This window comes from Salvelinus fontinalis, chromosome 12, assembly GCF_029448725.1.
Source record: "Salvelinus fontinalis isolate EN_2023a chromosome 12, ASM2944872v1, whole genome shotgun sequence".
Lineage (NCBI taxonomy): Eukaryota > Metazoa > Chordata > Actinopteri > Salmoniformes > Salmonidae > Salvelinus > Salvelinus fontinalis.
Genome location: NC_074676.1, coordinates 38,919,881 through 38,935,660, shown reverse-complemented (window position 1 = coordinate 38,935,660; position 15,780 = coordinate 38,919,881). Strand labels below are relative to the sequence as shown.

At 41.1% G+C, this 15,780-nt stretch overlaps 1 protein-coding gene across 2 annotated transcripts in view; it reads right to left on the bottom strand.

Annotated features, from left to right (window-relative positions):
* Nucleotides 1-15,780, bottom strand: part of LOC129867366 (microtubule-associated serine/threonine-protein kinase 3-like) — a 58,642-nt gene that overhangs the window by 26,091 nt on the left and 16,771 nt on the right. Inside the window, exons 3-7 of one of the 2 annotated variants that reach the window (XM_055940723.1) lie at nucleotides 9,025-9,113; nucleotides 8,089-8,161; nucleotides 2,745-2,765; nucleotides 2,357-2,435; nucleotides 842-999 (exon numbers count right to left, since the gene is read on the bottom strand). In XM_055940723.1, coding sequence (XP_055796698.1) covers nucleotides 842-999; nucleotides 2,357-2,435; nucleotides 2,745-2,765; nucleotides 8,089-8,161; nucleotides 9,025-9,113 — 420 coding nt within the window. The remainder of the gene's footprint in view (nucleotides 1-841; nucleotides 1,000-2,356; nucleotides 2,436-2,744; nucleotides 2,766-8,088; nucleotides 8,162-9,024; nucleotides 9,114-15,780) is intronic. The other variant, XM_055940724.1, reaches the window with a different exon arrangement.

Here is a 15,780-nt window from a genome sequence, read left to right as displayed (position 1 = left end):
TGCCACGAGAACACAGGGAGCTGATGCCTGATGCCACCACACTGCGGAGCATGGTACACAACGCCGCTCTCTTCTCTGCCTTAAGCCACACAGCAGCACCACGCACTGTGTCCTCCCGTCTGCGTAGGGTATTTTGAAATACAGACGGTACGATTTTCAATACAATATTTGTTTGTTTTTTGTGTTTGGCCAATCAGTTCCCTCCTTGATCAAGATCCCTGCTGCATCCTTTTATTTAAAAAATATATATATGTGCACTGCTGGCAATACCGTATACCTTGGTATGGGAAAGGGGATATATATTTAAGTGAATGGATTCAATCAAAATGTACCTTCCGCATTTAACAGAACCCCTCTGAATCAGAGATGCGAGGGGGCTGCCTTAATCAACGTCATCGGGGCCCGGGGAGCAGTTGTTGTTGGGGGGGGGGGTTGACTGCCTTGCTGGCTTAGGGATTCGAACCAGTGACTTTTCGGTTACTGGCCCAACGCTCTTAACCACTAGGCTACCTGCTGCCTACCGCCCAACCCCAGTAGTGAGCTTAGCCAGAGGTCAACTTGAGGCGTGCTGAATATCAGCAAATGCAAAATAATTTGCTTTACTTTGAATACAGGAATGACCACATTTGGGCTGAACACCCTTTGTCAATACTGGCAGCAGGGTTGGATTGCACAAAGCAGGATTGCTGGCTGGCTCCACTGTAAACACTCCACTGACTCAAGTTTTGTCCACACCTAGGCTCTCTCTTGTTTTGGAAGTACCAATTTGCATGTAGTAACTTCCAATGTCTGACAATAAAACAAAAAATTACAGTTCAGGCGAGGGGTAACTGCCGGCTACCTGAGGCTGTGGGAGCGAGGGCGCATGAACGGTGAGGGTCGCACTTCCTCGTCGGCCACATTCTCCGAGCTGCGGAAGTGCTTGAACAGGAAGTGGAGTTGGTCTTGAGTGGGCTGGTAGGGCAGCTGGTGCAGGCGCTCCTGGGAAGAGGAGGAGGACTGGAGAAAAAGTAGTACAGGGATGTGTTACATATTGTTCAAGGGTTCCATTGGTCTAGATAAATGCACACTCAAAGAAATCAACACAATATCCCACTGACATATGTAAGAGAACTGTGTTTGACATTATATTTTAAAATTCAAAAGGCAACACTTTATCCTGAAAGATGGAGGATCGGTATCGTATTTAGGACAAGAGAACGGTTATTTTTTCTTGCGGCTATTGAGGCTGAGCACATTCTTTTTGTTAATATTTTTATCCGATGAAAAGCACACACTGGCGACTTCTGGCAATCTGTCCAATTTTTCGCCCCATGAGTCCTGAATAGCAGTGATGTCCCTTTTCTGCCTGCACATAAAGAGGTCACGGAGGACCACTGACAGGCCTATTGTCCCAGTCTGACCTCGCCGCATGTGCCAAGTTTTACCTCATTAAACTCCCTAACAATGGAGGAACACAGCCTATTGACATCTCACCATCTTTCTCCTACAGAATGGAGAACTTAGATTTTTCACATTGTCTCATAACGTTCTCCTACTCTGTACTTTAGTTTATTAATTAGACCATTTTTTAAAAACGAGCACACACAAAACTTGAAAAAGCCATACATACGAGTAAAATCATGGAGGATAACAAAGTCTGGGACTTATTTCCATTGTGGTCCTCTTGAGACAAGATGGCTAGACAGTGTCACGCAGGACATTTAGAGGGGAAAAGGAACCAAGTTAGTCTGTCAGAAACATGGACGCTGGTGGATTTGTGTGCAGAGGAGTTTGTATTTAGGGTTTGTTGAGACATATGAAGAGCATAGTCCTAATCTCTCATCAGTCGCAATAGAGCAGTGGTCCTACCCTTCCTCGGTGGAGGACACTCCACTGCTATAGAGCCCCCACACTTTCTTTCTCTCTTATAGAATACTTACACAACTGAAACTTATTCTGATGATTATGTTAATGCATAACTACTAACAATATTCACAGGGTAAGAAAAATATAAGATGAGGGCATTTGAGTGCGAACCACTAAGACACCAGACCATTGATAACGCTCTTCGAAAGCATCAAATCATATTACGAGCACAAATACAGAACATTAGCCCATCACGTCACACTTAATACATGCATGTCCTATGGACATTATCCACCGCAGGCTAGGAGTCAAACATGATGGCTCATTCAGACAGATGATGATTCCAGTCAGGATTTGTCCTGTCTGGTCACATGGTCAGTGTACATACATTGTCTCTGTCCACCTCAGATGTATACCGTATATTATCCTATTCATATCTTGTTTAATGGTATATGTGGTGTTGTGAAACTCCAGTTTCATATGGCCCCTGTGGGGTTTAGAGACTTACAGAGACGGTAGAGCTGGGGGGATTGGTTCCGTAGCCGGAAGAGGGGAGGGACGCCAGCGACCATCTTCTGCCTTCCGTTCTGGTGAAAAACGGGCACACGCATTGTTATGTAACCTTGTATATGTACATATCATATCCCAAACTCCCTTATAACACGTGATGTCGTCCCCGCACTACAACGCTTTGTTGTGTCTTGTTATTACTTTGTTGTTCATGTAATATACATTGAGGGATTATGTTATGTGTAATCAATATGCACGTGTCACAGTGTATCTGGGCTGATGAAATAAAAGGGGATTTTATATTTTGGTTTGAGGAAATGTGATTATCAATTTAAAACTGGGCATGAGAAAAGCATGAAGGACAATATGATAAGCGAAAGAAGTACCTGTCTGTGCGAGCCATGTGGCTGAGGTCACGGCAGCAGGAGAGAGATGGTGAACATGTTGAACTGTTACATCTCTACAGTCTCATGCTTAGACCAAACATGACTGTGATAGTGAGCCACTGACCTGTGACATTTCATTTGACATATGAAGTCTGACAATTGGCTTATGTGTCAGTCTTAATTTGTCTAGCCCAACACCAATTTAAAAAGAGCAAAGAAATGTGCATAGCACTTTCGTTGTTTCTACTGTAATCACCAGGGATATGGGTCACTGACATTAGAAGGGGCTCTAGTCCAGTGTAGTTCTTTTTCAGCCCATTTTCAGAGACATTGTATAAAACACTGTCTTTTCCTATCACGTCTGGGTTAAGAAAAATCAAATTCTCTAGATTTGCATAACCAATAATGTGATGTGCCTTTATTCTAAATCAGAGATGGCTGTTAACATCAGGAATCTAAGTGTTTACAGGTTGCACTGGAAAAGACAGGGTCGTGAATAAATGGATGTTGAGTAACTGCGAGCACACTGCTGGCCAAATGTGGTTTTGAAGAGGATCAGATAAAAGCCTACTTAAAGCAAATCGCTCCAGCTTAAAGGATTGAGCAGTTCTTGGTTGAACGTTACGACAACCGCTATCAAACGCATTGTAAAGACATCAACACACTTCAATCAACAGTCATAGACTTTATATTTATACATCTTTGCACACACACACACACAAGCACGTATTCATGGATGCCAAGGGAAGCCAGGATTCCCCAAGAAATGTACAAAGAAAAAAATTACATTAAATTATGTATTTTCATCTCTCAGTGTTTCATAATTTTCCTTTAATTCGCACGAGGCTCACAGGTATCTCACAGGACTAAGTATACAAGCAAGCGAAAAAGTGCCCTTCTCTCTCTTTGTGTAGGCCATTTATCTGATACTGTCTGGTCAAAAAGAGTATGACATTGTTGCCGCCCTAGGCTTTGAATGCAAGCATTTGGCCTCCCTTGAAAAAAAGCATAAAATAATAGCCAATCAGCATTGAGCTAAACTGAGTGAGTTTACCTGTGAATGGTCCTGGTGCACCAAAAAAATGTGTTGAGGGACGCCAGTCTGGATTTGACTTCACTCCAACCACATCACATCGAGAGCAATACTGACAGAATTACTTGAATTCTTGCATTTCTTTGTTTTGTTGTCCTCCGGTGGCTAGCTATCCAGCTAAAATTGTCCCTTTCCTAAATTAGCAATGGTTGGCGATAAGATTTTGGTCTTGTAGTTTTACTTAATTCTCCATACTGGCGGCCAATGATTATAAAGGCGATTCTGAACCAACCATAAATTCATACATTGTGCCCCTGGCCTGAGAGGATGGAAGTGCAATATGCACAGTAGCTAGATGTAGAAGGCTAATGTTAACTACAGTGGTGTAAAGTACTTAAGTAAAAAATACTTTAAAGTACTACTTAAGTAGTTTTTTTCAGTATCTGTACTTTACTATTTATATTTTTGACAACTTTTACTTCACTACATTCCTAAAGAAAATAATGTAATTTTTAATCCATTCTTTTTCCCCCTCACACCTAAAAGTACTCGTTACATTTCAAATGCTAAGCAGGGCAGGAAAATGGTCTGATTCACACACTTATCAAGAGAACATGCCTGGTCATCCCTACTGCCTCTGATCTGACGGACTCACTAAACACAAATACTTAGTTTGTAAATAATATGAGTGTTAAAGTGCCCCTGGCTATCTGTAAATGAATAAAAAACAAGAACATTGTGCTGTCTGGTTTGCTTAATAAGGAATTTGCAATGATTTATACTTTTATTTTTGATACTTAAGTACATTTACACTTAAGTACATTTACATTTAATACTTAAGTATATTTATAACCAAATACTTTTAGACTTCTACTCAAGTAGTATTTTACTGGCTGACTTTCACGAGCCATTTTCTATTAAGGTATCTTTACTTTTACTCAAGTATAACAATTGAGTACTTTTCCACCACTGGTTAACTAGCTAAAGTTGACCATGAAAGGAAGTTAGGCTAGCGAGCAAGCATTTTAGCCAGGTAGCCTAGGACCACAAAAAAATAAAAGCATGTACTGTATGACAGAGTCATAGAATGTTTTGTCAACATGAAAGAGAGGAGGATGGCATTGGTGTTTCTCTACAAGTAGGGTGAGTATATATATATATATATATATATATATATATATATATATATATATATATATATATCACGGTCGCAAGGCATATGAATCAACAAGTTATAGAGCAAAAGTAATTATCACAACAAATACAGCCAAACGTTTGTACACAACTACTCATTCAAGGCTTTTTCTTTATTTTTCTCTCTTTTCTACTTTGTAGACATCAAAACTATGAAATAACACATATGGAATCATTTAGTAACCAAAAGAGTGTTAAACAAATCTAAATATATTTTATATTTGAGATTCTTCAAAGTAGACACAATTTGCCTTGATGACAGCTTTGAACACTCTTGGCATTCTCTCAACCAGCTTCATGAGGTAGTCACCTGGAATGCATTTCAATTAACAGGTGTGCCTTGTTAAAAGTTCATGTATTTGAGCCAATCAATTGTGTTGTGACAAGGTAGGGGTGGTATACACAAGATAGCCCTATTTGGTAAAAGACCAAGTCCATATTATGGCAAGAACAGGTCAAATAAGCAATGAGAAACGACAGTCCATCATTATTTTAAGACATGCAGGTCAATGTGGAAGATTTCAAGAACTTTGAACGTTTCTTCAAGTGCAGTTGAAAAAACCATCAAGCGCTGTGATGAAACTGGCTCTCATGAGTGTGTATTCATGGACCGCCACAGGAAAGGAAGACCCAGAGTTACCTCTGCTGCAGAGGATAATTTCATTAGAGTTACCAGCCTCAGCAATTGCAGCCTAAATAAATGCATCATAGTTCAAGTAACAGACACATCTCAACATCAACTATTCAGAGGAGTCTGTGTGAATCAGGCCTTCGTGGTTGAATTGCTGCAAAGAAACCACTAATAAAGAACACCAATATGAAGAAGAGACTTGCTTGGGCCAAGAAACGCAAGCAATGGACATTAGGCCGCTGGAAATCTGTCCTTTGGTCCGAGTCCAAATTTGCGATTTTTGCTTTCAACCGCTGTGTCTTTGTGAGACGCAGAGTAAGTGAATGGATGAGCTCCGCATGTGTGGTTCCCACCGTGACGCATGGAGGAGGAGGTGTGATGGTGCTTTTCTGGTGACACTGTCAGTGATTTTTTGAGAATTCAAGGCACACTTAACCAGCATGGCTACCAAGGCATTCTGCAGCGATACGCCATCCTATCTGGTTTGTGGTTAGTGGGACTATTATTTGTTTTTGAACAGGACAATGACCCAAAACACACCTCCAGGCTGTGTAATGGCTATTTGACCAAGGAGAGTGATGGAGTGCTCCATCAGATGACCTGGCCTCCACAATCACCCGAACTCAATCCAAATGAGATGGTTTGGGATGAGTTGAACCGCAAAGTGAAGGAGAAGCAGCTAATAAGTGCTCAGCATATGTGGGAACTCCTTCAAGACTGTTGGAAAAGCATTCCTCATGAAGCTGGTTGAGAGAATGCCAAGAGTGTGCAAAGCTGTCATCAAGGCAAAGGATGGCTACATTGAAGAATCTAAAATCTAAAATATATTTTGATTTGTTTAACACTTTTTTGGTTACTACATGATTACATGTGTTATGTCATAGTTTTGATGTCTTCACTATTATTCTACAATGTAGAAAATAGTAAAAATAAAGAAAAACCCTTGAATGAGTAGGTGTGTCCAAACTTTTGACTAGTACTGTATCTTGTAATATGGCTTTTTTTCCCTGGATTGGCTTCCCCAGTGATTTTACCCACGCACCGCTACTGCATACACACAGCTACATCAATGTGTACTACTGTATAGACCCACACTGGACCGGAAAGCCTCTTGCTGTGAGGTTAGCAGATTGGTTGAAAACGGTTAAAACGCTACTATCCAGAGTGACTTAAAGTTAATGCATTCATCTTAAGGTTGCTAGGAGAAAAAAAAAATATCACAATCATAGTAAGTAACATTTTTCTCAATAAAGCATCTATCAACAAAGTTTGTGCTAGTAAGAAAAGACAAGCGTGAGTGTTAGTGCAAAAAAGGCAAGGGTGTTAGTGTTGTGCAGTATGCTTCCCTAACGTTAGGGGGAAGCTTGTTCCACCATTTGGGTGCCAGGGTGTTAGTGTTGTGCAGTATACTTCCCTAACGTTAGGGGGAAGCTTGTTCCACCATTTGGGTGCCAGGGTGTTAGTGTTGTGCAGTATACTTCCCTAACGTTAGGGGGAAGCTTGTTCCACCATTTGGGTGCCAGGGTGTTAGTGTTGTGCAGTATACTTCCCTAACGTTAGGGGGAAGCTTGTTCCACCATTTGGGTGCCAGGGTGTTAGTGTTGTGCAGTATACTTCCCTAACGTTAGGGGGAAGCTTGTTCCACCATTTGGGTGCCAGGGTGTTAGTGTTGTGCAGTATACTTCCCTAACGTTAGGGGGAAGCTTGTTCCACCATTTGGGTGCCAGGGTGTTAGTGTTGTGCAGTATACTTCCCTAACGTTAGGGGGAAGCTTGTTCCACCATTTGGGTGCCAGGGTGTTAGTGTTGTGCAGTATACTTCCCTAACGTTAGGGGGAAGCTTGTTCCACCATTTGGGTGCCAGGGTGTTAGTGTTGTGCAGTATACTTCCCTAACGTTAGGGGGAAGCTTGTTCCACCATTTGGGTGCCAGGGTGTTAGTGTTGTGCAGTATACTTCCCTAACGTTAGGGGGAAGCTTGTTCCACCATTTGGGTGCCAGGGTGTTAGTGTTGTGCAGTATACTTCCCTAACGTTAGGGGGAAGCTTGTTCCACCATTTGGGTGCCAGGGGGTTAGTGTTGTGCAGTATACTTCCCTAACGTTAGGGGGAAGCTTGTTCCACCATTTGGGTGCCAGGACAGAGAAGAGCATTGAGTGTAACATCATTGCTAAACCCACATTAAAATGGCAAGAGGGACACGAGCAAGCAAACGCTGAAGGGGAGGAATTAAAGGAGCCGACTGTTTCTCGACCTCTTGTGCGTGCAACGACACTGGTCGCTCCATCAATAACGAAACGCTTTTCTGTCTTTGATTAACGTAAATGGTTTTCAAGGAATGAAGACCAGGTGCAAGAGTGGTGGAGAAAGACTGGTCTACTACTCTAGAGTAAGTATGATCTTAAGGTAGAGGAAAATGGCCCTTAGAATTCGTACAAACCCACACAAATAAACATGCAGAGCTTAAGTGTAGCAGGGTCCCAAAATACCTGCGAGCGAATGGGAAGTTGAGGGAGGCACAGGTGGATACATTCCGGGGGCTGTCTAGGGGACTGCCTGCAGCTAAAAAAACAAGGGATGATTACCATCATTACATTAAATTGGATAACAAGAATAAGTCATTCAAGCTTTGTAGAAAAACCCTTTTTTCAAAAATGTTGAATAACGATGAAGCAACCTCTATGGAGGGAGGCACGTCTCAGCTACTGCAAGTAGCTAGACTAAATCAAATCTCAAATAGGTCTGGTGTAGGGTGCCAAACAAAGCAGCAGTTACCATCAAAGGGCATTAATCGAGAGGAGTCTATGCGCCGTTGTAAAGTAGAATTTAGTTTGTCTTTGACGGTGACTGGATTGTTTTATACTCAAGACACAAAAGTTCATTAACATGCGAGCGGTTTGATAACAATTAAGCAACTGTAAACCAAATTAATGTTTAATTGTGCCACCTAATAAGATAAGCCTCAACATAATTTAACTTGAAAGAGAGTGTCTGCACATCTCTGACATGTAGGCCCTAGTACAGAAATCTATTCATAGGGTGCACCTGCTTGACAACTAGGAGTGATATACACTCCCATTGAATCAAATGCTGAGAGGAACACAAAAACCAACCACTTTACTGAAGAGACAACTTCAGAATTTTCTCCTGCCCAATAAGATTTATTTATCTTCCTTCCTTTCCAATCAGCACAGCACAAATCTACAAAAACTTTGGAGGCCCAAACAGGCAGTGTGACAAATCGAAAATATTTATATTTGCAGTAAAGGGGTTGGTTTTTCTGCTATGTCGTAGTAGTACAGCTAACTCTGAAACATTGAAATGTGTCAATGGGAGGGCATAGGTCTACCTAGTGTAGTGCAGGCCACAAAAATAATACGTTGGAGACAAACTTCTGTTCCTGTGATGGTTTATATGCTTCTTACCGGTGTGGACGGAGAGTGGGGAGAGAGGGCGTGACAGAGTGGGAGACGGTGTCCCCACGCCAAGACTCTTCCTGCTGCTGCTCCGGCAACTGTGAAACACAAAGAGGAACAGAGATGTCAGTCACCAACTACAACAAAACACTTAAGTCAACCATCCTGCAGTGCTTAAAAAACACAAGTTAGTTACGCTTTGTAAATAACAATGGGAATAGTTCAAGACACTTTGAGAAAATAAACTTTGACATATGATTAGATCACCTCTGTTATGCAACCTTCTGGCTAACACTGCCAAACCAGGCTGCAACAACTGAGGATTTGTAGCCCAAATACAGAAGTCATAAACTACTAGCAGGCTAGACAACCTACACAGAAGGGAAGAGCAGCACTGAGAGAAAAATATTTTATGGAAAAAAGGAGGACAGTACACACGCACATTCTGTCCAGTCTTCAGTACCTGCAGAGAGCCTTACAGACTACTATTACAGATTGCAATAGGACTAGAGGCACACACCTATTCCTTCGACTGAAAACAAACCAGAGGCCAAAGTGCATTTACCCTCAACCAATATCACAACACCTAAATAATTGATGTGACCTACTCAAGGCCTTCATCCATCCATCTATTGTAGTCAGTCTACCATTCTCACAGTCACTGCCATTCTACACCCTGCCATTAAGAAGTATATCAAAGCAGCTCTGCCCCATCAAACAGTGTTGGCATCGTGTTGTTGTTGACCTGCTGTGCCCGGAAACCTATGATGACTAGAGACTGACACTTGTGGGAATTAATTACAGGGCTGGAACACAACAGGACAGATTAATAACACGTTTGTCAAACATGACAAAAAAAGTGATACCATAAAAAGGTATTTAAGCACTACAAATATACCAGTCTATGAAAAGAGTGGAAAAAAAGATAATCAAAAACAGGTTTGTTTCTATTCTGAAAGTGGCAAAGATGCACTGCTTTTAAAGCATGTAACTGGCTATGAAAGGCAGCAACAAATACAGTGAGGAGAACAAGTATTTGATACACTGCCGATTTTACAGGTTTCCTACTTACAAAGCATGTAGAGGTCTGTAAAAATCCAGAAAATCACATTGTATGATTTTTAAGTAATTAATTTGCATTTTATTGCATGACATAAGTATTTGATACATCAGAAAAGCAGAACTTAATATTTAGTACAGACACCTTTGTTTGCAATTACAGAGATCATACGTTTCCTGTAGTTCTTGACCAGGTTTGCACACACTGCAGCAGGGATTTTGGCCCACTCCTCCATACAGACCTTCTCCAGATCCTTCAGGTTTCGGGATTGTCGCTGGGCAATACGGACTTTCAGCTCCCTCCAAAGATTTTTTTATTGGGTTCAGGTCTGGAGACTGGCTAGGCCACTCCAGGACCTTGAGATGCTTCTTACGGAGCCACTCCTTAGTTGCCCTGGCTGTGTGCTTCGGGTCGTTGTCATGCTGGAAGACCCAGCCACGACCCATCTCCAATGCTCTTACTGAGGGAAGGAGGTTGTTGGCCAAGATCTCGCAATACATGGCCCCATCCATCCTCCCCTCAATACGGTGCAGTCGTCCTGTCCCCTTTGCAGAAAAGCATCCCCAAAGAATGATGTTTCCACCTCCATGCTTCACGGTTAGGATGGTATTCTTGGGGTTGTACTCATCCTTCTTCTTCCTCCAAACACAGCGGGTGGAGTTCAGACCAAAAAGCTCTATTTTTGTCTCATCAGACCACATGACCTTCTCCCATTCCTCCTCTGGATCATCCAGATGGTCATTGGCAAACTTCAGACGGGCCTGGACATGCGCTGGCTTGAGCAGGGGGGCTTTGCGTGCGCTGCAGGATTTTAATCCATGACCGCGTAGTGTGTTACTAATGGTTTTCTTTGAGACTGTGGTCCCAGCTCTCTTCAGGTCATTGACCAGGTCCTGCCGTGTAGTTCTGGGCTGATCCCTCACCTTCCTCATGATCATTGATGCCCCACGAGGTGAGATCTTGCATGGAGCACCAGACCGAGTGTGATTGACCGTCATCTTGAACTTCTTCCATTTTCTAATAATTGCGCCAACAGTTGTTGCCTTCTCACCAAGCTGCTTGCCTATTGTCCTGTAGCCCATCCCAGCCTTGTGCAGGTCTACAATTTTATCCCTGATGTCCTTACACAGCTCTCTGGTTTTGGCCATTGTGGAGAGGTTGGAGTCTGTTTGATTGAGTGTGTGGACAGGTGTCTTTTATACAGGTAACGAGTTCAAACAGGAGCAGTTAATACAGGTAATGAGTGGAGAACAGGAGGGCTTCTTAAAGAAAAACTAACAGGTCTGTGAGAGCCGGAATTCTTACTGGTTGGTAGGTGATCAAATACTTATGTCATGCAATAAAATGCAAATGAATTACTTGAAAATCATACAATTTGATTTTCTGGATTTATGTTTTAGATTCCATCTCTCACAGTTGAAGTGTACCTATGATAAAAAATTACAGACCTCTACATGCTTTGTAAGTAGGAAAACCTGCAAAATCGGCAGTGTATCAAATACTTGTTCTCCCCACTGTACTTGCCATAAGCAACAGGACAGGTCATTGTAAAAAACAAAAAGGGGTGCTTGAGTATTTAATAGGTGTAGGGACAGTCGCCTAGGTCCTATGATGATCTTCAAAACTTCAATATAACCAAAAGCAACACAATTGAAAATGGCTTTTGTTAACTGTGAAGCAACAAAATATGAGGGGGGAAACATGCATTTCACTTTGAGTATTGGCCTTGTGTATCAACAGGAGAGACAGACACAGTTTATTATAAATACTAGAAGGAGGAGTCAAGTGAATAATCTCCTCGATTTGAGCAGAAGGGGCCCAATAAGGGTCAATATAAAGGACATAATATGGTCACGTGGTGACCAATAAGGAGTGATACTAGATCTAGGATGGTTTACACAGCATTGAACAACACAAAATGCCACGTGAAACAAGAATATGATTATTCTGCATAGTATCATTGTTTTGAATCTCACAGACAGTAGGCGTAGTTAGATTATTATTATTTTTTTTAAATACCAATTTTGTTCCCTTCTCGTTATAACAAACCTTATTAGACTTAAAACACCTTTCCATAACTGTACTGTAGAAAACTATAAATATTCACAAATCAGCACATTCACTATGCACTGACCATGTTAACCTAGCTGCACCCTCTGAAACAAAAACAATTGCGATAAAACAGCGTACGACAACAATATCGAAAGCAAATGAATGAGCAAATGACGCGTCAACATCAACTATTTTTTCAGTTACAATGTAACAAGAAAAGTTGTATTACATTGTTTCCGAAAGTGTGCAATGGACACAATCCAACAACGTTGCGGTCAATGTGTCCATCTGGGATGGACATCTGCACCATAGACGTGTTCTTTCAGAGACTTGTTTGAGAACGCCAGGTCAATACAAGAAAAAAGCCTAAAAAATAACAATACAAACACATTAAAATGTCAATTTTTTTCCGTTGAGCTTGGCTAAATAGCTAATATCAACCTACCTTTTTGATCGTTTTAGCATCGCTCCTGATACAAAATGCAACTTGTTTTGGATTGGCACTGCGGTCCAGCAACTTGGATCCGACATAGTGGATGTTGTTTAGAACGAAAATAACGCAAATTCCGATCCAAAAGAACAGAGATTTCTAAACGGTAGATACAGGATCCCGGGTAGACCCTTCATTGCTGTGGAAGTCTTTTGTGTTGGAATAGTTAGCCAGTTAAATAGACAAATAACCTCATTCAACTAACTGCTTCATGATTGATGAAGCCAGCTTTCGGTTCCAACGTCGCTTTATTTTGTCTCATATCCAAGCACCTACATCTGTTGGTTAATTGTCCCTAGTTAGTGAACATGGGCTCTCTTCTGCCAGTACTACATCGTTGACTGATGTGGCCTACCATTCCCACACATTAGACTTCTACGACGCTGTAAACGGATTGTTGCGACGATGAGGTAGGTAATCGATGTAAAAGGGATATACCATAGTCGTTCATGCGAAGGGGGGAAGGAGATAACCTCTTGAAAGCCCCCATTGGCCCTTATGCTACCAAAAGTGGTTCATGCCCATTTCTTCTTCTTCTTCTCTGGTATATTGGCAACCACACAATGTAATGTGCATCCCGCCACCTTTATTTTAATTTTATTTTATTTCACCTTTATTTAACCAGGTAAGCTAGTTGAGAACAAGTTCTCGTTTACAACTGCGACCTGGCCAAGATAAAGCAAAGCAGTGCGACAGAAACAACAACACAGAGTTACACATGGAATAAACAAGTGTACAGTCAATAACACAATAGAAAAAAAAGAAAGTCTATATATAGTGTATGCAAATGACATGAGGTAAGGCAATAAATAGGCCATAGTAACAAAGTAATTACAATTTAGCAGATTAACACTGGAGTGATAGATGAGCAGATGATGGTGTGTAAGTAGTGATACGGGTGTGCAAAAGAGCAGCAAAGTAATTAAAAACAATATGGAAATGAGGTAGGTAGATTGGGTGGGCTATTTACAGATGGACTATGTACAGCTGCAGCGATCGGTTAGCTGCTCAGATAGTTGATGTTTAAAGTTAGTGAGGGAAATGTAAGTCTCCAGCTTCAGCGATTTTTGCAATTCGTTCCAGTCACTGGCAGCAGAGAACTGGAAGGAAAGGCAGCCAAAGGAGGTGTTGGCTTTGGGGATGACCAGTGAGATATACCTGCTGGAGCGCGTGCTACGGGTGGGTGTTGTTATCGTGACCAGTGAGCTGAGATAAGGCGAAGCTTTACCTAGCATAGACTTACAGATGACCTGGAGCCAGTGGGTCTGGCGACGAATATGTAGCGAGGGCCAGTCGACTAGAGCATACAGGTCGTAGTGGTGGGTGGTATAAGGCGCTTTGGTAACAAAACAGATGGCACTGTGATAGACTACTACCTACTATGCAGGATGTAAACAGCATCCCCCAAAAAACTGAACAAAATACCCCAAAAATTATGAAATAAACTATATCAAACAATTTTTCTGTTAAAAAAAAAACATATCTGATTCCTACACAGGCTCAAGGGGAACCTGGGAGGGTGGGTCGTCCGACGCCAGTACCATTTGCAAGTCTTCAGACGTGAAATCCTTAAGTCCCAAAAATGTTCTGCCGCAGCCATAATAATGTCCGGTTCCTTAGACTTCTTTGAGACTTGTGCCGTACAGTTTATAACTATGGCAATGAACGTAACAAAATCCATCTTTTTAAGACACAGGGTATATTTTGCCTGGCAACAAACATTTACTAGAAGCTGTGGTGTATCCACTACCATATCTTCACTAACATCACTTTTTTTCTCAACTGTTAATCGCCTCTGCATAGGAGACTCGATTGACCACTCAAACTTTTGCCACCTCAATCTCCTTCACCCTTACAGGGCACTTCAGGAACTCAGGATTATGGTCCCCACCACAATTGCAACACCGTCATCCTTCTGCACACTGTTCTTCAGTATACTCTGTCTGCACACGCTTGAAACATGGCCAAATCCTTTACAATTCTTACATTGCAGTGGTTTGGGGAAAAAAGCTCTTACAGCGTATATTACAAGCTTCACATGCATAGGTATTTGCTCTTCATCAAAAAACAACAGGACCGACAGGATTTCAAAGTAATCAAAATGAAATGTATAAATAAATGAATATATAAAATTCATAAACAGCCTAATTAAATACCACATACTCAACATGAAATTAAATAAATAAATGCAAATAAATACAAATGTATTGCATCAAATGGATGAATAATTCAATGCAATAACACTTGAATAAAAAACATCTATGAGGTAGGCATAGGCCTATAAGGTTAGGCTAAAACCAATTTGAGACTGTTCCTCTGACATAATGAATTAAAGAAGCCTACATTTAAAACCAATTGCTGCTTCCATTCTTGTGTTGAGGATTAAAACATAAGGATCTCATATTTCTTTTAATTCAAGACGAAAATCAGTTTTGCAAGGAACTGGGAGATCATCAACATAGGATAAACCTTTTTAGTGTAATGAGTTTTCATTATAAATGTCATGTTAATATAAATTGTCAGTACTTTTTACATTACATTTTAGTCATTTAGCAGTTGCTCTAATCCAGAGTGAATTACAGTTAGTGCATTCATTTTAAACTAGGTGGGACAAACACATCTGTCCTCAATAAAGTACCTATCAGCAAAGGCAGTGCTAGTAGAGGGGAGGGTGGGAGTAAAAAGTGACTGTTAGTTTATGGGGGAAAAAACTATTAGAGTGCTATTGACTGACACAACTAACATCTGGGTGTGGCTCTGGTGTCAAGTGTTTTATGTCATTAGGATTTGTTTCACACGTCTTAACCAGCCACAATGGTGACAGGGTCCTCCTGGAGATCAGACTCTTTTAAAACAATGCCATGTGTTTTGAGGTAAGCCTAATGCCCTGTATGTCGACCATGTGTATTACATTGTGACTACATTCTATGGGCGTTTTTTTGTTCTGCAGATTTGTGTCTTTGTGAATTCTTATTGTAAAAAGAAATGCCTGTGCCACATCTCTTTGTAAGTTCCCAATCATACAAATCATGCCATAATTGTATTTTGTTTTTTTAATACCCTCACAGTTTGTGTACTGTAAGAGATACAATGAAAAAACTTAAATATTCACAAATGAATGATTTAGGTATGATAATACATCTAAGAGGCAGATTAATTAACC